General features: G+C 40.0%; 1 protein-coding gene across 1 annotated transcript in view; it reads right to left on the bottom strand.

Annotated features, from left to right (window-relative positions):
* Positions 1-6,217: 6,217 nt before the first annotated feature.
* LINGO2 (leucine rich repeat and Ig domain containing 2) overlaps positions 6,218-26,624 on the bottom strand; it is a gene marked incomplete at its 3' end in the record, with an annotated part of 172,809 nt that continues 152,402 nt past the window's right edge. The window contains exon 2 of the mRNA XM_082013500.1: positions 6,218-8,074. Coding sequence (XP_081869626.1) covers positions 6,218-8,074 — 1,857 coding nt within the window. The remainder of the gene's footprint in view (positions 8,075-26,624) is intronic.

Here is a 26,624-nt window from a genome sequence, read left to right as displayed (position 1 = left end):
TCACAGCTGCCTTGAAATTTCAAGCCATTGTTCTTGGCTTATGTGTGAGGAGATAATGCTGTTAACTTTCAAATATCACACATTGAAATAGGCAGACTTCTTTAAGGTTACAGATTTTCTTTTTCTTTTGCCTTCTTTTCTTTTCTTCCCAGAATCTACATTTTCATATTCTCCAGCTCAGTTAGCAGTGGTAAGTATTGAAGCAATTCAGAACAGAAGGTATGCCACAAGATGAGAAATAATTAAAACATAAGTTCTGCTTATTTTCCACAATAACCTGCTTAGTAGAAAGCAAAAATACCCTAGATTCCTTTAATAAATTTCTAGTGTAACCAAGGAAAAACAGAGGATTTCTCCTGATTTATATTGCCTAATCAGAGTAGAAAATCTGTTTTCAGTCTTTTACTTCATTACTTCTGCTTCATGACAATTTTGGTACCAGTTTAAATAAACAGAAACAATCAAATTATGAGGTGAAAGTCTGCTCTTTTGTACTCTTCTATGAGCTATTTGAATACGAAGGACAAACTATCCTTATATTTATGTTGAAATAGCATGGAACATTTTCTTGACTATGCCAACTCTTTCTTTACTCTGCTTAGGCTATAAATACAGATTTTTATGTCCAGCTGATCTTATATCCAACCACCTGCTTCTAGAAAAAAAAAAAAAGACTCAGGCTCATTCAACCTGCAGATTGCTTTTGGCATGTAGCTATCTCAGTAGCAAGAACCTCACAGAAGTTGGTTTATTTCATTTGCAGGAAGAGGTTTAATCAAGCTTCTTCTTCCTTTTTATTTTTATTTTTGGTTTGAAAAGGGTTTAAGATCCTGCTTTGAGATCTAGATTCCAAAAGTCGTGTGAACATACAGTGAAACTAAACCAAATCCAGAGATCGTCATTTGGCATCACAGTCATTTGAAACTGAGAAGGGAAGAGGGCAGAGCTAGGAGACAGACAAAGGGAGCATGTGTCACTGAACCAACTGGCTGTGATTCGTCTAAGCTGCCAAGGGAAATTGAGTTTGTAATTCTTATTACAGGTGATAGAACAGAGCATCCAAATTGCTTAGCTAGCTTGAAATCTCATTCATTGTTTCAGTGATTCTCCAGCAATTGGACCCCTTGTCTTTTCCTAAGATGTTCCTTTTAACTCCTCCAGGCACAATTAACTTTTAAATTACTGGATGAAGGCTTTTTTAGTTCTTCTTAGCACAAAGAGCAATCACTTAGGATACTGAAGCGAGGTCAGAAAGCATGTATCCAGTGTTTTCACACATGTTGTTGTCTTATGGCAAAACTACAGATCAGCTGCAGCAGACTGCAATTTCTAAGATACTGCTGCTGCACTGGTTCTTTTATTTGAGAAGACCAAAGTTACAGTTCAGGGAGGAGTGACAGTTTGACCATGTGCTCCTTTCTCTGCTACTCCATGTCAAGCCGCATTTTTTTGGGAGCTGAGAGGATGGGAATGGGCAGAGTAGTTGTCATGCTAGTCCCAGGTAGACTAGGATCATTCAGGGGAAAAAGATAAATTAGCAAACTGGCCAGAATAGACTTCCCCTTCCTCACTTGCTGGATGTTTCACTGCTGGGGATGGAGGTGGAAAAGACTGTAGCTTATTTACACAAATGTTGCCCTCTTTGAAAAAAGTGTGTAAGGATTGTCCATTTTATTACTGGCTAATGAACCCTTTTTTTTCACAGGATGCAGTAGCAGATGAGGCAAAATAACTATATGACTGCAGTTTCTTGGCTGTCTTTGCTAGAAACTGCTGTTGTCCTTGGGCAGCCAGAAGCTGCTTGCTCTACTGGATTTCCAGACAGTGCTTTGTCTTTTTATGGGTTAAATATGGTCTTGTGGCATTTACACATCCTGAAAGTTTTTTAGGAAAAGTCCAATATCTAAAACAGATATCAAGGCATGATGTAAGAAAGTCTGTTTCTAAGTATATTTGGTGTGATTCAGTTGCAATGTGGCCTACATTACAAAGTTCCTCCACACCCGTTTTTAATTCTATCACAAGATTTAGATAAGACCTTCCATTAAATATTAACGCTGTCTTCTTATTATGTCTCATATGCCTCAGCTACAATTTGTGAAGTTGAGGGTATAATGTGTCTTTCTTTCTTAATTTTCTTTACTGTGCTATAATTGTTACCATTACAGGTGATGCAATACCATGATGCAAGAAATAAGGAAAAAAAGATAGCTACCATTCACATAAATAAAGAAAACCTTGAATGGCAGTGTGACAATGACGTCAACTTAATAAAAAAAAAAAAGTTTAGTTAAAAAAATACCTAGTGACATCAGCTTGTATCAACAGTTCTCTAGGGCCTCGGAGTCTCCTGGCTGATTTCGGTTGTATCTGGAGCTGTTGTCTCAGTTGGCACTGGGAGCAAAATGTGAACGGTGAGGGAAGGGGGAACAGAGGGTAAAAGCACTCTCCCAGTCTGAATCTAACTGAGCTGATGTTGTGGACAATGTCTTTTTGAAAAGAACGCTGCCAAGTTAATAAGAGAGGAAGAAAGGAGACAAAAACATGAACCAGCTCAAAACCTAAAGGTAAGGCTGAGGTGGGGCACTGCTTAGTTTTAATCCATTCTTATATCATTGCAAACTCTTTTCTTAATACATTGCTACAGTGTCCTCTGTAACTCACACGTGGGAAGTCTGATCAACTTGCACTTCCATCAGTTATGAAAGAGGAGTACCGGGCTGTGGAAGTGGACTTCAAAACATATTTGTGGGAGGCTCAGCACAGTTCTTACAGAAATTATTGTCAAGGGTACTGTGGTACCTGCTTTCTCAACTCGGTCTGCTGGTTTTGACATTTTCAATTTCCTCCTTTTCTGCAGAACTATTGCTGCTCTTCAGAGTCTTGTTGCACTGAGCACCAGGTAAGTTCAGGCTTGGCCTTGTGCCAGCATGGGGGGCAGCCAGTATAAAAGTCAGAGGCAGGGAAAAAACCTTCATTCCCTCTTTTAGTGGCAGGCATGCACACCTACTTGTTTCTGAATATATGATAGGGGAGCCATGTGGTTCAGATGCCTCCTCACAGCCCAGTCCTTTTTCTCCCCTGCAGTATGATAACTGTGATGTATCCTTGACCTCTAGCAGAGAAGGAGTGACTCCTTCAAGAAGCAGGGTAGGCATTCAGCCACTCTGTTCTTAAAAAAAATTACCAAAAAGGTGCTTATCTAGGTCTGACCCTGACCGTGTATTCCTTTTTCACCCAAAACAGCCACAGTGAGCATGTGTCCCATGAATACATATAAAGAAGACTATGTGGAGCAAGATGAAAGCTCGTCTCTGAGTCTTTCTGTCCTCACTTCTGTTAAGAGGTGCCATATGCCTTGCCAAGTCCATGGTGAAATAAGTAGGCTGCAAAAAGTAGAACATTGCTAGAGGCAGGGAGCAAACACTGATTCTTAAAAACTGAATACTGACTGAACTCAAGGCAATACACACAACGCTGACAGCTCTGCAAGGTGGTGCTGAGCAAGAGCAAGTGGTGATTTTCATCACCAGCACGCATTTCACACAGGTAACTAAGCACGTTGCTGCTCAGAAATCCTTGCAGTGCACTAACAATGCAATCACTTTTTAGAGTCATTCTAAGGGAATGGGGGAATTCAGCAATTCATAATTAAACCTAAAAGCACATTTTTTCTAGTTTTTTTTGAGGTTTTTTTTTATTGTGTCATTTAATATGAAGCAATCATCTGCAACTGTCTAGAATTTAGGAGAATTTTTGCTTCTAAACATTGATTTTAACATTTAACATGAAATGACTGCAGGGGCAATAGGTTACTAGTTGAAAAAATGACAATTACAAGGGAAAGGCACATGCAAATGTCTTCAATGGGCAGTTCAGAAACACTTTGTTTTATCCCCATTTGTTTCTTTAACTGCCCACATTAAGGTACAGTAAAGTTTTGGACTTCAGTGCGGTGTTTATTACATCAGCAAAAATAATTTCCCTGGTGTTAGAATTTAGACAGGGGTTATTCTATTTTATTAGTGTTCTACAAACTGTCATAGAACAAAGAGGATTAGTCTCAAGCATCTCCACAAGTGTCCAACTATCTAGTTCAGAGCACAAGAAAAAGGAAGCAAGAAAACCCAACTCTTAACTTAAAATCAACTAAGATGAAGAAAATTCTAACAACCTTTGCATCCTCCTCAGTTTTGGGACCTAAAATGGAGCAACAACGCAACCAAAGTTCAACCACTAAAAAAGAGATTCTTAAAACTGCCTGGCCTCAGGTCCTATAGCTGTTAGCGGTAGACCTGGGGAGCACAGCTGGATTTTACAACTTTTGGCACATTTCCCTTGATAGGAGTGGGAGATCTTTATCTGGCTTAGAAAACCTCTGCCAAAGAATGTGGATACTAATTTTAGAAGCACCTACATCCCATTATAGGTCAGCTTGACTTTGGATTCAAAGTGTTGAAATCTAATTTTAAGATTGGACACAGGCTCTTAAACCACTTTAATCTGAATATTCTGTCTTATAATATATTCATTTTATATTGATTTTGGCTAAACACATACATAGTCATTATTACCCTTACTGCAGGTTATGCCAATCATTTATAAATTGTATTTGTTACCAGCCACTTAGCAACAAAATTATGGCTCATAATTGCTGGAAAATTGAGACGTGGCTGAACAACTCTGTATCTTCCCATTGTTGAGAATTTCAAAATAAGAACAGTGGTATCAACAATAAAGAATAAAGAATAAAGTTTCGGTTCTGAGCCTTTGAAGATTTGTTTGGGGCATAAAACAAGAAAGGTTATTTGCACTGAACTAACGTTCCACTTCTGTCTTCTCTCCATTAAAAAAGATTCCTAAAACCTGGAAAAACATGCCCCTCTTGCTCTAAGATACTGCCCCTGAAAGAAACATAACCACATCATAGTTATTAAAACGTCATCAAGAATAGCTAAGTAATCTGTTCTTGGAAATTAACTTTGCTTTTATGTGTTATCTACAAATATACAAGATGAGAATGACAGTGGCTAGAGGTTCATTTTATCTGGCAGTATGTTAGCCTTTTTGAGGCTATCATGTTTTAAACATTATTTTAGTACTATAATCCCCATATTATGCATGGACAACCCTAGTTTACTCGGCATTGGAGAAGAGTTCGTTCCTAGTAGCAGAGCTTTCATATGTTTTAATTCACTTGTATAAATAGTAAGATGACCGTATTTCCCAAGGAGTATGCAGAATTTATTATGTTCTTTCCTTTTTCCCAGTACACATTAACATTTTAACAGTTGCTTTGAAATGAAAATCAGGGCTAACAAAACCAACTCTCTCTCTTCAAGGTAGAACTCAACTCCTCTATGCCAGCAATGTCTAGTGGGTTGCCTTCCCTGGGTGAGATCCAGGGCTATGTTACAGTAAACTGGTCCAGTGTGATATCACAGATATAAAAAATATTCCATTCTGTATCAAAACTAGGCACATGCCTTATATTTATATGAAGAGAAGATCAACAGAGCTGAGCGTTTTTGCTCTCAACTATTCATCTCTGGCCTTCTACATGAGGAGAAAAATATCTTCTGTTATTTCTAATTGGTAACTACAAGAGTCTAATTTGGGTTAGATGGTCATTAAAAGGAGGGTGACATCACACGGGTCAGTATTGGTGGTTATCTAAAAGCACAACCTCTCATTTGTATTGCTTTAAAATGTACACAGTATAGATGTAGATTAAAAAAAAAACTACTAATTTTTTTGTGGTGTTGAACCAACTAGAAGGGAGGATGCAAGGTTTTACCAAATGAGATCTATAGATACAAATTTCACTGTAGAGTATGTTTTAGACAAATGTGTCTTTTTCTTTAAGTATGTAAATCCTACACTGTAGGCTTTTTTTTTCTTTTCCTTTTTGTAGTGGTAGAAAATGTTGAATAACTGTCCATGAGCATGAGCCAGCGGTTCATTGCTGATATCCCCAGAATGCCAATATTTGCAATGCAAACAGTTAGTACAATTTACCAGTTTTATGAAAGGCCCTGACATATCTGCCTCAATGTCTGGAGGCTCTGCTGTATAACCACAAATAGTCTTTCCATTTTCATGTAACCTTTTGATACAGTGACAGCTGCATTAAGCTGCTTCTGCCTAGCGATTCCGCATGCCAGGCTGGTTTAATTGGTTTTAATGCCACAGAAAAAGCACTGCTAGCAGAATACCATCAAATCATTTTCATATTGAACCTTCGTGGTCCAGCAACCTCCCCTTCAACCACAGCACCATTGTTTTTGCGAGGGACATATTCAAGGTCAATGCTGGTTTTGTGTTTGCCTTTCCCTCGGCTCCACACAAAAAGAAGGAGGAAACAAAATAAAACCACGCCAAGGAATGTGAAACAGCCCATAGCTGTGGACACCAATATTGTCTTAAGGTCCAGAGAGAAGGTGTTCACATTAGTTCCATTGGAACTTGTGTCGTTGGAGTCTGTCATATACATAGGGGTCCTGTTGGCGTAAAGGAAACGGTCTGAAGTAAACCCCTTTACTGTAAGAGAGGCCGAATAGGTGTCGTTCCCAGCTGCGTTACTTGCAATACAAACGTAGATCCCAGTGTCCTGGTCTTGAGCAAATCGGATCTCCAGGGTGCCATCTCCCAGCACAGTGGCTCTTCCATTTGATTTAGCTGTGATCAGCCTCCGACGTGGAGTAACCCAGGATATGGTAGGCTGCGGATCCCCGTCAGCATTGCACATCAACTGCACCGTCTGCCCTTCCTCCACTACCAGGTATTGCAACTTCTTGTCTTGTATCTTGGGCTTCTTACAGGTGAAGTAAAAGGAAAGAGCTGTGCTGTGAAAGTCTTTGAATGACCTCTCTTTGACACTGTCTGGGCCAGCACACATTGGTGGCTGGCCTCCAAACTGCAAAGTGGGTTGCCTCTGTAAAATCCAAAGGAGACGGCAGTCACAGGCCAGAGGATTGTTGTTAATGCAGAGGACCTCAAGGCTTTTGGGGGAATGGAATACGTTCTCTTCTAGGGTTTCTAGCAGGTTTTGGGACACATTAAGCACACGTAAGTACCGGAGCCCTTGGAAAGCGTGTGATTCAATGGCACGTAGCTGGGCCCCCACCATGTGGAGTTCCTGCAGGCGCACTAAATCTGAAAACATGCCTGCTTCAATGGTGCTGATAGGGTTGTAAGAGAGGTTTAGATGTGTCAGGTAAACCAGATGTTTAAAAGCGGAGTAAGGTACTACAGACAGGTTGGTATTGGTGATGGAGAGAGAAGTAAGGTTGAGACCATACAGACTATTGGCAGGTAGCATGTCCAGGAGGGGCCAGGCATCTATCTCTAGGTCTTTCAGGCGAAACAGTCTTTTAAAGGCATAAGCAGGCAAAGCATTAATGTTGAGCTGTTTCAGATGCAGACTGATGAGGTTGTGGAGATGAGAAAGAGCTTCTGTTGGTACAGCTGTGAGGTTGCATCTCTCCAGGGTGAGCTGCTCCAGGCTAAGCAGTCCACTAAAGGCCCTGTGTGATATATAAACCAAATCATTGTCCCCAACCTCGAGGGATTTTAGGTTATGCAGATCTTGGAACATGTAGTCCAGCAAAATGACAATCTTGTTTTCACTTATATCAAGCTTTGTTAAGTTTGACAACCCAGTGAACACCCCAAGGGGAACTAGCTTCAGACGGTTTCCTTTCAGTCTCAGGGAGCGCAAGTTGAAGAGATTGTTAAATGCTCCAGGCTCCACATTGGCAACTATATTGTCACTGAGGTCAATCTCCTCCAGTAGAGGGTATGACGTGAATTCCTCAGGATTGACACTCTTTAGTCGGTTCTTGCTGAGGTCCAAGATTTTGGTCTCAATGGGAATGCCCTCTGGGATGGACATCAGACGCCTTCTGTGACAGCTGACGGACTTGTTCTGTGCTGAGCATTCACAGCGGGCTGGGCAGCCTATGGTGGGACCCATGAAGACTAGCAGCACAGCCAGACCCAGGAACGGCTGCCAGCATGATGCAGCTGTGTGACGCATGACTCCACTGATCCGGTCTAACCCTCCGTCAAGGGCCTGTGGAGATGAGGATGGGAAAGGGGAGAATTTAAGTCTGCAGCAGAAGGAGATCTGTGCCAATTTTACAGTACCATTTCAAAGCAGGGACGTGTTTTAACTTGAAACAAAACAATAAAAACTTATTGTGATTGACAAAAGCAACAGATAAGCAGATTTTCCTTTACTATTATTGGACTTGTAGAAGGATCTGTTTATCCAGCATTTGCCCTCTAGATGTCAGAGGAGACAAAACAGCTTCTCCTACTGCAAACAGTAAAGGAGGTTAGGTTTTATCCTTTTCTCACCCTCAGTGGGTCTCCTCAAGACAGTACTATAACTTATTCAGAGATAAACACCATACATTCTGCAAATAGGGCTAATTACTTTTGTGATAAGTTTATAGCATTGAGCCTCTGTGAGGTGATATGAAACTAGGCTTTTGCCTTTCCTATTCACGTCAATGTTTTAAGGTAAACCTTAATGATGTATTATCTTCAAGAAAAGGAGCTCCTTGACAATGAAAAGATTCCTCATAATATTTATTGCATACATTACAGCTATAAATAGATGGAGCTTGTTCACACATACACAATGGCTCAGATGAGGAAGGAAGAACTGGTGTATCTCTGATTAGAATTTGTATTAATGACAAATTGATTCTTTGCTTTTATTACACAGAGAGATTTTATGTGGTTTTTAGAACCAAAGACCTGAGAAGGGTTTACAGAATACATCTTTGTACTTCCAAGACACGTAAACTAGCTCTGAGGGAGAGAAAAACAAGATAAAATGAGCTGTCTGTGTTTAAGCAGCACAATGTCCAAAGAAGCACAACAGATTCCATGGAAAACAGAGTTAGTAAGAGATTTATTCATTCTTGCCTTCAGGTTAAAACTGAGGCTAGTAGAAGACAAGATAACCTCTATAAAATTAACTACCTTTCTCCAAAGGCTGTACTTTACAGGTTTAGTCACCAAAGGCAGGAGACGAAATTTTTCAAGGGTATCTACTAAACGAAGACACTCAATAACCCATTTCAAAAGAAGAAGAAAAAAGGAATAATGTAGGTGTTCATCAAAGGAAGGTATGTCTGAGACACTTGCAGGGTAAGGTACTCTGCAAGCAAGGACTATGGAAGTGCCTTATCTCCTGTGCTACAGCCAACTTGATGAAGCCAAGCGGTAGTATTGGGAGTCAGGCTTCATAATATTAGTAACATTATACAGTGCCTCAGGCCTTGTGAAACCTTTTCCAGATTGGTTAATTTGGGCTTCATTTCAGTTGTACTTGTAAAATTATTTACATAACTCCTGCCTGTAACTTCTTCTCAGGTCTGGACAGATGACTATTGCCCAGCTTATCCTACCCATAATGACAAAATTGCCCAATAGCTAGGCATTCACTGTCTGACCTGAGAATCATCTGGTTAGCACTTAAGAAGTTTTCAACTTAAATTTGAGTCGTTTTGTTTGTCCGTGCAGAGTCATGTGCATTGTATAAGAGAAATTCTCCTGTACACAGAGAAGGATTCACAGATTTAAACAGATATGGTATAACCAAATTTATGAAGCAACCAGACAGTTATTTTAGCAAATAAGCTGTTTGAAACACATAGAAATAATACTGAGTAAACTCCAGATTGATAAAGAAGAAACTCCCACCAGTAACTCTGCTGCACCACCACCATCCACCCCTAGCAAACAACTTGGGATATGATAACTCACCAAATCATCCGGCCTGAGAGAGGAGGGCTGCCCTCTCAGACTGTGGGTGATCAGAAGGGTGGGGACTCAACATGCAAGAAAAAGAGCACATTCTTGGATCTGCTGATCTTTTTGGATCATTAACAATCCTCAGCAGAAACTGGGTGGTTTGGATTGTTAACATTAGAATTATTGTAACTGGACTAAGTAATAAACAGCTGTTGTGCTTTGACTGTTAGAAACTTATTTGGGTGAACAATACATTCTCTTGAAGCTGCATATAAATTGTGTTCTTTGACCATAAATTAACGGTGCACATATTACTCCTCTCATAACTCTGTGGTGGAATCTCACTCTTGACTGATGCGGCTTCTTCTTTCTATTCTGACACTTCTATGGCAGAGATTAATAATATAAGGCAAACTGCATGCTGGCTTTGCAGTGTAGTCAGGGGACCTAGATGAAGACTATTCTTTATTGTACTACCTATAAAAGTACATTTCAACTTTGTCCTAGAAGGACAGCCAGCTGAGATCCATTTAGTTTCCTCCTTAAGTTGCAGTCTTGCAAGTAACTATTGCTAGTTATGTCCAGCTGTGACAAAGGTTTTCAGAGATAAATTTCACTTCATTAGGCATTAAGTTAAAACTGGAAATCTATAGGGGTCTGTGAGTTAGGTGTTTGCATTGAATTCGGATCAAAGTGGCTTTCGTGTGCTCTGATCATTACTTTCAGAGCTCAGTCTGTGAGGTTAGTGCTTTCATAAGGCTACTTCTAGCATGCAGGGAATTCATTTCCTACCTTATTCAACTAACCTATGAAGCACAAAGTAAACAGGTTCAGTGGACGACAAGCACCCCTGGAGTGTTTGTTTCCGATAGCAAAAATATGAAACGTTTTGTGCAGCTACCCAAGTCACCTCGTAACTAAAACTTCTGAGAAGTATAAATTAGAAGATGGACAGTATAAAAAATGATAAAAGGATTTTTTGACTGTGGCTGGAAAAAAGAAAAGTGGTGTTAATAAAGCACATCAAACATTAACCATTCCCTTCTTCAAGATCATGTGCACACAGATGAAGATGGATATGCATTTATCTATAAGGGTGCGTACGTGCATGTGTGTGCATATGCACTTGCAGGCTAGGAAGGTTCAGAACTGAGATTTAAGCTGGAGTAAATTACATATCAATAAGGATAAGTAATAAATTATATTAAATTCAAGTCAGAAAAACAAAGATTACTTGGTTCAATAGGTACAGGTTAGAAGAAAACATAAATTGATTATTTCAGCTTACATTGACCCAGATGATACTACCATGCCTCCTGCTAAACACATCTGTGACTACACCCTTGGCTTTGAACTACTTTGTGCAAAAATGATTTTACCTTCATTATGCAAAAAAATATAAACCTACGTCATTGTACAAATAATGGACAAAAGTTAAAAAGCTCTAGCAAAGGAAATACGGGCAACAAAGATTTCTGACTCTTTGCAGGACAAAGTGAATATTGGGAGAAACCTACAGTGAACTTTGACAAGCTATAGCATATGGTCCCGTTTGAATTTAACAAAGGTGAAGTGGTGCTGTCAGGACATGTCCAGTAACATCACTAGCAGGGCCTCCTTTGGGCCTTCAGTGTGAGAACATTTGAAGGGATACATCTTCATCCCTAAAGTATAGTTTGTGTCAGTGTGATCACCATTGCTTCTTATTATACATCCATCCAAGAACAACGCTACTGTTTAAATATTTGAATGAAATTATACCATTAAAAGATACTTTTCACTGCAAGATGAATTCTTGCAGTGAAAAATGGCTTCTCCCATTTCTTTAGACTTGTGGGACGTTAATTAGTAGGCAACATCACTGGCACTGTGCTGCACTATCCATGCCACTGTTAAACATGACATCTTTCACTCCTGCTAAAACAACCAGCATTACATACTTTATCTTTTGCCAGTATAGGAATTGCCTCTGCATATCTGCAGGATTACTTAATTATCCTTCTTTGCATCCCTCTGTACATCTTTTCTTCACTATCATCATACATGCAAGAAAGTGCATACATAAAAATATACATGTATACATACACATAAGATAATAGTATCATCTTTTTGCTCTGTGACTGTACTATGCCTTGCACTGTGGAGTATTTCTCTAAAATTATAGCTTTTTCTCACAAAAATTCTAATAATATAATAAATAATTATGAACCAGCAGTTTTTATGTGCTTGAATGTGAAAAAGATGTAAAATTGTTTTCCTGACCTTTCTGAGGTATGTATCACACTTTGATACGCTTGGGAAAATGAAATATATCAAGGAATTCATTACTGAAAAATAAAAATTAACTGAATATCTCCCTTTTGTCTTTCTCTGTCTCTGTTTCTTAAGTCCAAAGGCAATGGTCAAGTTGCTGTTGGCTGATACTCTTTTTCAACACAGGACCTCAGTCAAAGTTCAGTTATGCAATTAAGAAAACTCATTAAAGCTATTAGTTAATAGTTCTGTGAGATGTCACCCAAACCAGCCACTTCTACTGCTTTGAAATGCAAATAATTTTGCAAAAAGTTCTGCAGCTTTGAATCCACCTTTAAATTCTTTACAAGAATGTGTATGTACCAGTACCCTGTAGGTTTTAAATTGAAGAACCATAATAATAAATAAATAAAAAACAACACAACGCTCCCTCAGAATGCTGTGCAATTCTGAATATCATAGATAGGATTGTCAAACCATGCAAATGTGCTATATATTGTATCATTTCTCCCTCAGCCTAATTTTGAAGCCTTTACGGCTAAAAGCTAGAGTGCATTTGATCAGGCTCCTTTTGTTGTCCAATTTGATGCTCCAGTACTGTGTGGTACCAGGTTTTAGCCAGAAAAGGTGAGAGTCAGAAGATCTGTTTCCATCATTAGCTGCATGTTTGATGCTCCAACATGGTAGTTTTGGTCTCACCTTCCCCTCCTCTTCTCCCAACCTTCCAGACAATTAAAAAACCCCAGTGGATTATAACAGAGATGATAATTTCGCCTGATGTTGAGGTCACTTAATACTTTCTCTTCTAAAATTCCCTTTTCAAAAACATAACTGTATTAAATAAACTTTCTAGGATGAAATGTTGCATGACAGGTATCTGACTCATACTGATTATTCACCTAAACGTTACCAGCTAATCCTGAGAATCATAGAACCAGGTGATGTACCGATTTTAAAGGTGTTTTAAACTATATCTGTCCTTCACATTGTTCAAGGCATAAGGCATGAAGATGGATTTTTTTATGGCCTGTGCTCAGCAAAAGTAAATAGTTCTTCCTTGTATAAGATTGTTTCTTTCTCCTCTTGCTTGATGAATTTTAGCATTCCTATATTTTGGATCAGGGAACAGATACTGAGCAGTATGAAGAATCCTGTCTTTGCCATTTCTGTCAGCATCTGTCACACTTCAGCAAGCAGTAAGCCAAAACCTGTGCTTAAACCTTGGCAGCAAAACATCTTTTCTCATGTGGTCAGTAGACAGTTACTGAATAAGAGCAGCTAAAACTACTGCAGATTTTACCTGTGTTGTGCAAACTTTTGCCCAGCTCAGTGTGGTTTGGGAAGGTTTTTACTCACAGCCTTATGCTTCAACTACTTATCACAATGATTTTGGAAGTCCAGCTGATCTGACTTTTCTGCACTCTCCTGTGATGCTGGACCAGACCAGGTAAAGGGCAGGGAGGATGAGGAGTCCTTGCTGCTGGACTGCACCAAGATGGCAATGGTGAGACGTTTTGCCCCGGGGATGAATGCAAACAGGCTGGGAAGGTGGCAGAGAAAAACAGATGGTTTTATGTACAGTCAAAAAGAGACATGAAAATAGTAGGCAGTTAAGAATGTTTTCACAGTGAGATAGAATGCCACAAGGAGGATGAATGAAATCCTGACTGTGGCATTTTCTGACTAGACTGTGACATTCTTGACATTCCTGCCATATTGTCTTTCAGTATAAAAGCCAATGTGTAGCAACGGGTTTATCTCACCAGGTCTTGTGCCAAAGCAAAATTAGCTTTTTAGCAAATTACCTAAGCTTAGTGTATTGACCCCAAGCTGTATCACAGGCCAAGTCAAACCTGCCTATATACTCTCCAGTGGAGGATTTTTCTTTAAACTGGAGTATCTTAGAAATGTTTCAAGCGAACTATGGTGTACTAGCTTCCCTGTCTCTTTAATCAAGGCTTTTTTTGCTTATGCAGAGATTTTGTTCTCCCTCCCTTCATTGATTTCTTAAATATCTCAGCATTTAAATAAGCTGCAAAGCATTAAGTAGTTGTCTGTCTGCATTCCAATAATTAATAAATTGAAAGAAACCTTGAATAGCAGCAGCAGCAGTAACAACAACAACCACCACCAATATGCCAATTAATTGAATTGGAAACAAAGTTTGATTCAATTATTCCTGGGATCATTCTCTACTACTAAGTCATCAGGAAAAGCTTCATGGGCTAACACCAACTCAGAAACTACATTCGAGTTGCATTTGTTTTCAGAAGAAACAGTATTTGTTTCCAACAATACCCTGGTTATACTTCTAAGACTGAGACCCAGACTGGTATCCCATTATAACAAATATGTTACAGAAATGGGAAAAAAAGCAAAAATAACATCCAGAGGGACATTTTGAATGCCTTATCCACTAGTATTATTGTAAGACTGGTTAAAATCTTTGTATCAGGTGTTATAAAACTAGGCAAGTGGGTATAGTTTTTCCCCCAAGTGCTTAGATTATTTTTTGAATCAGTGTAAAAGAGTAAGTGTGCCAAAGAACAGAAGGTAAGAAAATTACAATGCTAAATTCATATGATTATATAAATTACCTGTACAAGGCTTAGAAATCCAGATTGTCTGAAATTAAGCAGAGAAATGAAGACACCTGTACACCTTCTGTTTCTAGCCCAATGTTTTTTAAGATTGATTTACCAGTTTCTTGCAGTTGTCACAGAGAAAGTGAATCTTAGGAAGAAATTTGAAGGAAAAGATAATAAACCTTAAGGATTATCTCACAGGAGACGTTTCATACATAAATAACAGGGAAAGAAAGTGGAGATATTTGCAAGAATCATAAGCAGAATGACATTCCCACTGACATTGTTGGTAAGTTGAAGGGGAAGAAGTTTACAAAAAGCGTGGATGAACAATTATGTGAAGAGCTGTAAAAGAGGCTTGGAGGTAAAATAAAATTCAGAATTTTTTGCATAGGTTAATGGTATAAGTCAAGCATTCAGGGAAGGTAACACTACTATCATACCCACAGAATTAACTACCTCATAAGAATTGCAAATATTTAGGTGGAAATAGTTTTTGATGAAGAATTCTTCGTTGTATAAATTAATGAACTACTGTGAATAGCACATCTTTTCTGCCATCTATTCCTTCTGAATGCAGAAGCAAATTTTTGAAAGGTACAATTCTTCAAAATTGCTTCTGCCAAATTGTTCACGCATCTCTAGTAAATAGTATCTCTATTTTACTGGTGAAAAGTGATGTCATTAAGAGGTAAATATTCAGCAGCAAAGACAAGAATAGCCCAATTACCATGACTATAGATGTGTTGATGCACCTAATTGCCATAACGCAATAATGAAGAAAGATATAGACTTATGTCTCTGAAAAAAATGCAGCTTCATGGTAGTTTGTACTACATTAATCTTGAAAGAAATGGTCTTTCTTTTAAAATTGTCTGGGCATGGCAGTAAAGATGACACCCCTGTTGCCTGGACAATATCTCATATGTTGAAAAACAGGAATGGAAATCCCTCTGAAGCTTTAATTCTAACATCCAGCTGCTCCTCAGCTTCAATGAGTGAAGATATGGGTGATGGAAAGCTACTGGAAAAAATAAAAAAGGATGCTGCTTTAAATCTGGGCCAGTAACAGACTTTTGAGGGCTAGTACATTCAAGCATAATTGAATCTTACATCAGTAATCCATTTAGGAAGCCACAAGCATTCTACATTTTTTAGGGTTTAGGACCATAAGAAAAGTTCTTGATACAGCCTGTTATAAACGGATGTTTCCTTCAAATATCTTGTCCTGGTTTCAGCCAGGGTAGAGTTTATTTTCTTCACAGAAGCTCATGTGAGGCTATGCTTTGGATTTGGGATAAGAAGATGTTGATAGTCTGCTGATGTTTTGAGTTGTTGATAAGCAGTCAAGGACAGTCCAGCTTGTTGTGCTGCCCTGCCAGCGAGCAGGCTGGGGGTGCCGAGGAGCTGGGAGGGGACACAGCCAGGACAGCTGACCCAGGCTGGCCAAAGAGATGTTCCATACCATATAATGTCATGCCCAGTATATAAAACTGGGACGAAGAAGAAGGGGGAGGTGGAGAGACGTTCGGAGTGATGGCATCTGTCTTCCCAACTAACCATTATGTGTGCTGGAGCCCTGCTTCCCTGGAGATGGCTGAACCCCTGCCTGCCCATGGGGAGTGGGGAATGGATTCCTTGTGCTGCTTTGCTTGTGTGCGCGACTTTTGCTTTCCCTGTTAAACTGTCTTTATCTCAAACCATGAGTTTCCTCACTTTTACTCTTCCGATTCTCTGCCCTGTCCCACCATGGGGGAGTGAGCGAGGGGCTGCCTGGGGCTTAGTTGCCAGCTGGGGCTTAGTTGCCAGCTGGGGCTAAACCCCAACATATCTTCATGTTAAAGTCCAGAGATCTCTAAGGCTGTCAGAAAAATGAACTGTTCTGGTAATGTACTGACTTCCACTTTTTGTAAACAGAGACACTCAATGGTAACTTTAACAATATGTTTTGCAAACTTCTGCCTATTAGCATAATTTCATTTTTGTTAGATTTAACACCAAGAGAACTTCTTTGTTATCTTATCCACAACACAATAGGAAAACTAGGTGACAGTGATCTTATTGGCTGTTAGGAGTGGCAGACAAATTAATGTGCCATCTGTATAACAAAGGCAGGTGAGAACTTTTTCCCTAGCAAGTCTATGCTTCACAGACAAACTATTCTTTTTACACTTGAAAACCATTCTTCTGAGCACTTCCTGTCACCCATTTGCTTGAAATCTGTACCCACATTTGATAGGGTATCACTAAAAACTTTCCAAGGGCTTTTCAAACCCTGTAAATGGACATTATTGGCTCATGACTTTTGTGACTTGGTAGTTATACATTTATTTGGAAGGGTGATTTCCTAAAAATCTGCACTTTGTTCAGTTAGTGTCAGACCTGATGAAGGCACTTTTTGTACAAGGTAGAGCCACTGCTGTTTGAATTAATATATATTTAGTAAATATTTTCTCAGCAAAAGACAAATTATATTTTCACAATATCCCTAGAAAACTTATTTTTCTGGTTAATCACAAAAAAAGGCATTATAAACATAGCTTTGCGTACAGGGTTTACTCGTCTCCCTTCCATGCTAGCCCTAGTTATAAGAGTAATTGTGTATAGTTGTAAATATAGGTCAGAAAACAATTTTTTTTTTCTTTCTTTTCTGTAGGAAAGCATCTGTGTACTCCCGCTGCTTCCTGTAGAAATTGACGTATCACACTCGTAGCGGGTGGTGCAGTTCTTCCTGATCTATATGTGATTTCCAGAGACTGATGCCTGGCAGAAGAGACTTGGGTCCTGACGCAAGGAGCTGGTGCAAAGCTACAAGCTCCGTAAGGGCTCCATTGCCCAGTTTCCTTTGCATCCATTACGAGCTCATCCACCTGCAACAGTTTTTCGTAACACTGCTACACTGTCCCTCTACAAGTCAAGTAGTAAACTGAAACTATACTCACATCACATTTGAAGTATTTTTCTTCCTGGTTTAGATCTACAGACTTCAGCTCAGAGATGGAGATTTAGCATACAGTATAGTTTCTGTCTCACTCTATAGCTGTAGAGTACAACTCTACAGAAATCATAAGTGGTTTTTATCTTGAAAAATATTTTAACTTTTGTTGAAAAACTGTTTTCCAGTAAATGATTTTTTTTCCTTTAAGACATTTTCTACAACTCTAGTGTTTCATTAAAACCATAATATTCTATCAAGAAACAGTTTCAACAGGTAATTTTCGTCCAGTTCTATGTTCATGCATACTAGCACGCACAAAAATGTACATATGCTTAGAAGTCTTTAAAAGAGAGTACTATTTATACCGTCTGTAATAATACTCTCTGAGAATAACATACTTGTCCTTGTCCTAAATAAAGTTAATGCTAAAATATCTTTCTGTTGCCAAAGCACTTTTGGATGGCCTAATTAAAAAAAAATAAAATAAAAAGTGAATGCTTGAGTCTGCATGGATACATCTATCCATAATGACATCTCAGTTTTATTCCTAATTAAAAGCTCATTAATATCAAAGACAATTGTAAGAAAACCAGATTAGACCATATCATTTGGGATCTTAAGACTGAAGGCACCCATGCTATGAACTGAAATTCACTTCATATTCAAAAGCTACTGTATGTGCTGTGTGAAATAAAGTTCTATACTACAGCAAGCATTGATATACCTCTTGGTGAAGGCTGTATGTAACATTTCACTCTTTCAGTTATTTGTTAGGTCTGAAATGTCACTTAGGCCAAAGAGCTGGAAAAATTGAAAAAAAGAGGAGAACTGAAAGAAGTTAATTGGTTCACTCTCAAAAGCATTGCATATTTTCAGTATTACTGCACATAGGAGTGGGGAGGGGGATGCAAACAAGGAGGATGTATGAACAAGAAGGATATCATTGGAGCTGTGCAAAGGAGATCTTCTTGCATGTTCTCCAGTGGTACATATCTTGCACATCTGTGTCATTTCTGAGCAGACAAAACTGCAAATGCAAAATCTCAGTAATGACTGAGGAAAAATAAAAGAAGCATTCATTTTACTTGTATCCTGAGGGAAAGTTTATGCCCTCTGATGTGGAGGTGAAAGGATATCCACAAAGCAAAGGATGTTGGGCATTTCTTTGTGTTCTGAAATATATGACATGACTTTCTCCAAACTCCTTGCCAGTAAGTCCTAATTCATTTGGTTTCAAAAATTCACTGCAATCTTAAGCTTTATGACTCATCCCAAAGACAAACACTGCTAGAATGACCTAGAATTCAGGAATGATCAGAAGAACAGTATTTATTTGTATGTGTATGTATAAAGTTGATATCAGTTATTTGGCAATTGAAATTTTCTTTTCAGTCAGTTCTCCAACTAGGGCTAATTACTGTGATCATGCTTTCCGTCATAGAATCATAAAATTGTAGAATATCTCAAGCTGGAAGGGACTCATAAGGATCATCCAATTCCCTGGTCCTTACAGGGTTATTGTTGTGGGTTGACCCTGGGTGGATGCCAGGTGCCCACCAAAACTGCTCCATCACTCCCCTCCTCAGCTGGACAGGGGAGAGAAAATATAACAGAAGGTTTGTGGGTTGAGATAAGGACAGGGAGATCAGTCACCAGCTGCCATCGTGGGAGAAACAGACTCAATTTGGGGAAATTAGCTTAATTTATTGCCAATCAAATCAGAGTAAGATAATGTGAAAATAAAACTAAATCTTAAAAAACTTCTCCACACCCCCCTCTTCTTCCTGGGCTCAACTTTACTCCCAATTTTCTCTGCCTCCCCTCCCCACAGTGGAACGGGGGGATGGAATGAGGGTCAGTTCATCATATATTGTCTCTGCTGCTCCTTCCTCCTCAGGGCAGGACTCCTCACACGCTGCCCCTGCTCCAGCCTGGGGTCCCCCCTACGGGAGACAGTCCTCCATGGACTTCTCCAGCGTGAGTCCTTCCCACGGGCTGCAGTTCTTCACGAGCTGCTCCAGCCTGGGTCCCACATGGGTGCCGTCCTTCAGGAACAGGCTGCTCCAGCCTGGCCCCCGCGGGGTCCCAGGTCCTGCCAGCAAACCTGCTCCAGCCGGGGCTCCTCTCTCCCCCCACGGGGCCACAGGCCCTGCCAGGAGCCGGCCCCAGCGCGGGCTGCCCACGGGGTCACGGCCTCCTTCGGGCATCCCCCTGCCCTGGCGTGGGGCCCTCCCCGGGGGCGGGTGCAGATCTGCTCCCCCGGGGAGCTCCATGGCCGCAGGGGCACAGCCGGCCTCCCCGTGGGCTTCCCCAGGGGCTGCCGGGGACCCTCTGCTCCGGCGCCTGGAGCCCTCCTGCCCCTCCTGCTCTGCCCTGGGGGCTGCAGGGCTGTTGCTCTCACATGTTCTCACTCCTCTCTCTGGCTGCAGTTCTGTAGTTTTCTTTTTCCCCTTCTTAACTCTGTCCCCCAGAGGCGCTGCCACCGTCGCTGATTGGTTTGGCAGCGGGTCTGTCTCCGAGCCGGCCGGCACTGGCTCTATCAGATGCAGGGGAAGCTTCTAGCAGATTCTCACAGAAGCCACTCCTGTAAATCCCTGCTACCAAAACCTTGCCACCCAAACACAATACAACTACTTAAAACTAAACCATATGACTAAGAGTGTTATCCAGACTCCCCTTGAACACTGACAGTCTTGGTGCCATGGCCAGGTCCCTGGGGAGCCTGTTCCAATGACTGACCACCCTCTCAGTGAAGAACCTGTTTCTAATGTCCGTTCTGACTTTCCCCTGACACAGTTTCATTCTATTTCCTTGTGTCCTATTGCTGGTCACCAGAGAGAGATCAGCACCTCCCCCTCCACTGCCCTCCTTGAGGAAGATATAGACTGAGATGTGGTCACCCCTCTGCCTTCTCCAAGCTGAACAAACCAAGTGACCTCCTTGTGAGTCTTGCCTCTAGACCTTTCACCATCTCGGTCACCCTCTTCTGGACACACTCTAATAGTTTGCTGTCTTTCTTATATTGAGGCACCAAAAACTGCACACAGGACTCAAGGCGGGACTGTACCACTACAATGAGGAGTGGGACAGTCACCTCCCTTGGCTAGCTATGCTGTACTTGATGCACCCCAGGACACGCTTTGCCATTTTGGCTGTCAGGGCACACTGTTGACTCATACCCACCTTACCATCAACCCAAATCCCCAGACCTCTTTCTGCAGTGCTGCGCTCCAGCCTCTCATCCCTCAATATGCACATATAACCAGGATTACCCCATCCCAGGTGGAGAATCCGACACTTGTTCTGGTTAAATTTCATACAGTTGGTGATTGCCCAGCTCTCTAGTCTCTCCAGAACTCTCTGTAAGGCCTCTCTGCCCTTGAGGGAGTCCACAACTCCTCCTGGTTTAGTATTGTTGGCAAACTTACATAATATACATTTGATTTCTGCTTTCAGATAATTTATAAAAGCATTAAAGAACACTGGTCCTAAAACTGAGCCCTGGGGAACCCTGTTGGTCACTGCCCACCAGCCTGATGTAGCCCCATTTACTACAACTCCTTGAGCCTGACCCATCAGCCAATTGCTCACCCAACATATTATGCACTTGTCTAGCTGTGTGCTGGACATTTTGTCCAGAAGGATACTGTGGGAGACAGTATCAAAAGCTTTGCTAAAATCCAAAAAACCCACACCTACTATTTTCTTCATTCAAGGGCACTAAGACATAGCTCAGTAAATCTAGCATGGAGATTAAAAATAAAACCCCCTTTTTTCACCTGGAATTTTATTTAATTTTCTTTGTTTTGGGAAATGAGCTACAGGCCAGAGCTCTACATGTGGTAAGTAACCGTCTGTTTCAACTGGGAGGTCTACATAGCAAAAATAGATTTAAAAAGATGTCTTTGGGTAGATTTAGATGCTTTGTGAACCTCATCTTAACTGATCAAAATTAATCTAAATGAGGTTGCAAAAGGTGCTCTAATAAGATTTTATTCTTGAAATACATACACTAAGATGGAGATTTCCAGGGCTCAAACAGACTGAATTCCATTGATCAGTAGTGTAGAGAAATTTTGCTGCACATTGCCATAAATATCACTGGTGTTACCACTAGTTAACTTTCCATATGGTATGAAATTGCCAGATGTGCAACTATTCGTGGCTCAGGAGCTGGTAAATGGGATGACTAATAGAGAAAGATAATTAAACCTGTAAAAACAACATTTTTTTCTCACACAGGTCTACTGCAATATGGTTATCCGTACCAGTATTTTCCTTGATTCGCCCCTTCTTCCCCATAATAAAATCAATCTTTAGTGTATCTAAAGAAGTGATTCATTTTTTTACATATACCATATTAGTACTCATGACCTATAACTTTTTTCATGTGCTATGTAAGGACAAGCCATAAGCCTCAGAATATTTTCACTGTGCTCAAACTCAGAGTCTTCTAAGAACTGCCTAGATCCATGACTTGTTATTGCTGTTAGGGCCTCACACAAGATCATTCAAAATATTACACTCAGTCTGTTTCTCACAGTTGCATCTCAGCCAAGTTCAGCTTTCGTGTTTAAGAGTGCAGAAGAATGATACTCAAAAAGGAACAACTGGGCTGCACAGATTCCTCCAATACAACCATTTTTCTGTTGGGCAGCCAGTTTTTAACTCAATACCTTTTACACAATTCACAGTCCAGCAAATCCTGTGTAAAGCAATAATCCTTGTTCTTGTGTATGACAGGAATACTAAACCAGCTCCCTTTCTTCCACATGATAATTTTTTTCAAAGCCTTCTGTGCTTTTCCATCTGATTTCCTAATTCTGCATCCAACTGTATCTAAAACATTGCCATAATGGGGCTTGGCAATGTCACTATCTTCTTAAATGAAAGCAGGGGAGGAAAAATGTAGCAAAGACCACTCCTCCTCTGCTTGTTACTGAGGCAGCTCTTCTGGGAATAAGAGGAGTCAGAAATAAACACCTGGTGGACTCTGAAGATAGGTTCTCTCTGTCTTTCTAATTACTCTGCTCTGGGAAAGAAAAAGACCAAATGCTGTGCAAAATTCAGAGGATTCACACGTTTAGGGTTTTTTTTGGAAAGAGGAAGGAACAATGACTATATTTTGCCTTATTGCATGTAATTATTGATGCACAGAAGTGAGTTATACATTTAGAGGAAATCAATACCACACCCTGGCAGAAGATATGAAACTGTGAAAGGTGTTCAGTGTTTCCATAATATTGTCTTTCCTGGCTAAGTAAAAATAAAAATCGTTTGCTGTTTTCCTCCTTTCCTAAGGTTATCATAACTTCTTGCTTACAAGCAGTTATATACCATAATTGAATGAGTACAAGAATATTATAGCAATCACCCCAAACTCCATTTTCAGTCTCTTTCAAAACACACAGAGCACAAACTGTTGAGTGGCTGCAGTTAGTAAACTAACATTTCATTAGTGAATATTAAAAGGATAACCAATTCAGTCTTATCACAATAAAGTCTGGGTATTCCTTTTCCCATGTACAACTGCCTGAGCTCAGCTCAACACCTTTCAGAAAGCATCTGATGTTAAAAATACAGGAATGTTCATAGGTTATTCTTTTTCCTGTATATTTAATCTATCTGGGATATAAATAAGCACTGTATGAACCTATCGAGGTCTCTTACCAAGCACTGACATCAAACATTACATTCAGACACATTTTTTGTGACTTTGTGCCTTACATCCCATGATAAAAGAACTGGATACTTCAGCTTAACACTTGGGACAGAGAGGATTTGCTGAAAGGACATCCCTTGCCTCTTGCGCCCACCTGTAATCAGACCTGCTATTTCATGGAAAACACCTCTTTTTCCTTCTAAGGTTTTAGTATCTGACCTAATGTTAATCCTAACATCATGGTTTTAATATGATTGCTTTGAATGCTGAACCCAGATTTACAACACCGTCAAACCAAGTTTTCATGAGTAACATCACTAAATATCTATTTACTAAACCGCCCTCTGCCAGGATGTGAGGACATATCTCTAAGATCTTGTGTTACTTGAAAAAGTACCTGGCCAAAGAGCTGGGTCAAAGCCTGATGTTTCAAAAGAACTTGTTTCAACAGAGCGGTGGGAACTGTCCTCTTCTCTGGTGCAAATGTGCGCTCCTTTGTGCCTTCTCTTTCCTGGAGAGGGCTGAGTGCAGGAGCTTGGGCTGAAACACATGAAGGTGTGGATCACTTCAGCACCACGAAGGGTGAACCTGTGGTTTGTGCTGACAACCCCTGAGACCCCTGTGCCCCTGTGCAGGCGGACACCTGAACCCTGGGTATGGCTCTCATGCAGTCATAGATGTAAGACCCCCTTCTGGTGTGTTCAAGTCTGCGTGGGTGTGTTGTTGGATGGCAATCCCACTGCTGAACACAGGCACGGCTCTTCAAAATGGTGTTGCAGGTTTTGAAGACAGTTAAGTGTTTGGTCTCACAGACTAGCTTCAGTACCAGCTAAATCTTCTACTAGGCAAGAGGGTGAAAAGGATCTTGTTCCCATTGGAGTCAAAGCAGCTTGCTAGTGGTATCACTGGAAGCAGAAATGTTGTGAACCAAATTCTAATTAATTTCCTCCAGCAAGTAATTTTGTACAAAGTGTGTGGTCAGACACATACTAAATAGTAGTAAAATTTTACTCACTGTCAGGCTTTCCGTAAGCTTGTGAGCTTTTCTGCAGCTTTGATGTGTCCGGTACAGTCTCCTGCAGCTGGCTGGGACTTCCTCAGGTAATTAAGGAAGATACAGAAATACTCTATTTTGTAATATTACCAGCAGTGGGTCTCTCAGATCAGAACACTGGATTTTCCTTCCTTCTTTATTATACAAACTGAGTTCAAATAAAAAGCCCTTTCACTTCCACACAGGTTCCTGTACCCTCAAAGGCAGCAATATCACATAATACTTAAAAGCAGATTACTGAATCAGACAGGATGACTCATATACATGAAGTCAGTCAGGTTAAGGATAACTGTTTGCTCAATAGATGATGTTTCTTTTTCAATTTCTCTCTCTCTAACCTTCATATAGCTGTTTTGGATTTTTATTTGTCCTTCCATGATAGAATATCTTTATTTTTTTAATAAGTCTTTTAAACCTAATCCCTTCTGCTAGGAAAAAAAAAAATCAGAAAATGTCACGCCACGCCATCTTCAATCCATCAGTATAATACAAAGCATACAGTTAGGAGGTAGAAAAAACCAGTGCACTTCTCCAACTGCATAGATGCACTTAGTACAATGATAATGCCAATTCTGATAGACTTTGGGCCTCTAGGTTTTAGCTAAGCTTCTGGATCCCAGTTAGAGAAACCAAGCCCACTTTTACGCACGTATTTTCGAAATAATGAGTGAGAACTGTGAGCTCTAAAATATAGTGGCAAAAACATACCAAAAAAGTTTAAAAAAGATAAGAAAGAAAAAAAGAAAACCACTGGTTACCATGTTATTCTTATAACATTTTAGTATATTATTCTTATAACATACTAAATATGTACCATGTTATTCTTATAACATTTTAGTATTACTTCATGCTAAATTTGTGATTTGCAGGGAGGGTCTGACAACTGAGGTCTGAATGTCTGACACTGCTTATGCAGTGGTAGTCTGGGACAAGTTGGTAACCAGTAATGGTATATGTAGTGGTGAGTAAGCAGGACAGAATTATTGTGCTATCTGTGCTTGTATAAAGTAAAAGCTGCTTCTATAGAAAACTGGTAGATGAGAATGGCACAGGCTAAATTTCAGTGCTGTGATTCAGAACTCTCCTGCCCAAGCTTCATTTTCAGTGTTTGGGAGCTCTGACAATCACTTGGGTAAGAAAAACTGCACACTTAAATTATCTTCCAAAGTCTGACAGAGAAGAACACAAAGTTGATAATGAGCATTGTATCTATTTTTTGAATCAGTGATTCAGAATGCCGCATTCTGCATTCTGCTTACAGGTCTTGATGAACTGAATGTTCCCAAAAAGTACTTAAGAAAACTACTGTATAAAACCAAGAACTGGTAGGCAGTTAGCCACTCTGTGGGATGTTTAATTAAAAATAAAATGAAATAAAAATAAATATAATACTCTTATTGGAAGAGGGTAAATTAATTCCAAAGTTCTGGTTACACAGACTGTATTAAAAATTACAAAAAATTACATTAAAAATTACAAAAAAGTCTGTATGTTGGCTATGACGACTTTGGTTAGTGTAGCTGAGCAAGTAGCTGGCTGTTGTGCTCCAGCCATGCTTGCTTCTGGATTTCTGGGAAATCCATATATGAATTAGGACATGTTCTGTTATAACATCTAGATCAAAGCCATGAACTGGGATTTTGTCCAGTGACACCGAAGACCATTTTCAGTTTCAGTGTTGCTTGAATTTGGGGAATTAAAGCTTCACATTTATTTCATTAACAACAGCCACACATTTAAGGAAAAATGGTTCTCAGCTATTACTATGGGAAGAGATTTTCAGCCAGTATTTTTCAGCAGGATCCCAGTCTGAGATCCTTCACTGTGAAGATAAGTATCCCGTTTTATGGACAACTTAGCTGCTAGAAGAGAAAGAAAATTCCTCAAGCACGAGGCATTTATTTTGGCATTTGAAAGGACCGCAACAGTTTTGAAAAATCCTTGACATAAAAGGTTGTTCAGTATGGCAGCTGCATTGTCCATGTTTCCCTCTGGTTCCCAGACTGAGGATTTGGATCCTTAAGATCCCATTGATATTATCCAGGCAGATTCCTGCACAATGACATGGGACTTGCAGCAGGACCAACTACAGGGCCATGTCTCTGGTGTCTAGCCGGTCCCTTAGTTTTGGCCTGCTCTGTGGAGAAGAGAAAGGAACACAATGTTGAATGGCTGATAGCACTAAATACCAGCTACCACAGCTGGGTAGATTGTATTTTTTTCTTTTGGGTGAATAGCTCTTCTTAGTTCTTAATTAAGGCTCAAGAAGAGCCAAAACATAAACCATTTGAAAGGAAGGTGACTTATTTTCATACGGATTATTTTAATGCATATAAGTTTATAACTTTTAAGTAACCTAAGGAT

The sequence above is a fragment of the Phaethon aethereus genome (genome assembly GCF_964289735.1).
Source record: "Phaethon aethereus genome assembly, chromosome: Z".
NCBI classification, from domain to species: Eukaryota; Metazoa; Chordata; class Aves; order Phaethontiformes; family Phaethontidae; genus Phaethon; species Phaethon aethereus.
The sequence above is the reverse complement of the archived record's forward strand: the minus strand, read 5'-3'. Positions and strand labels throughout refer to the sequence as shown.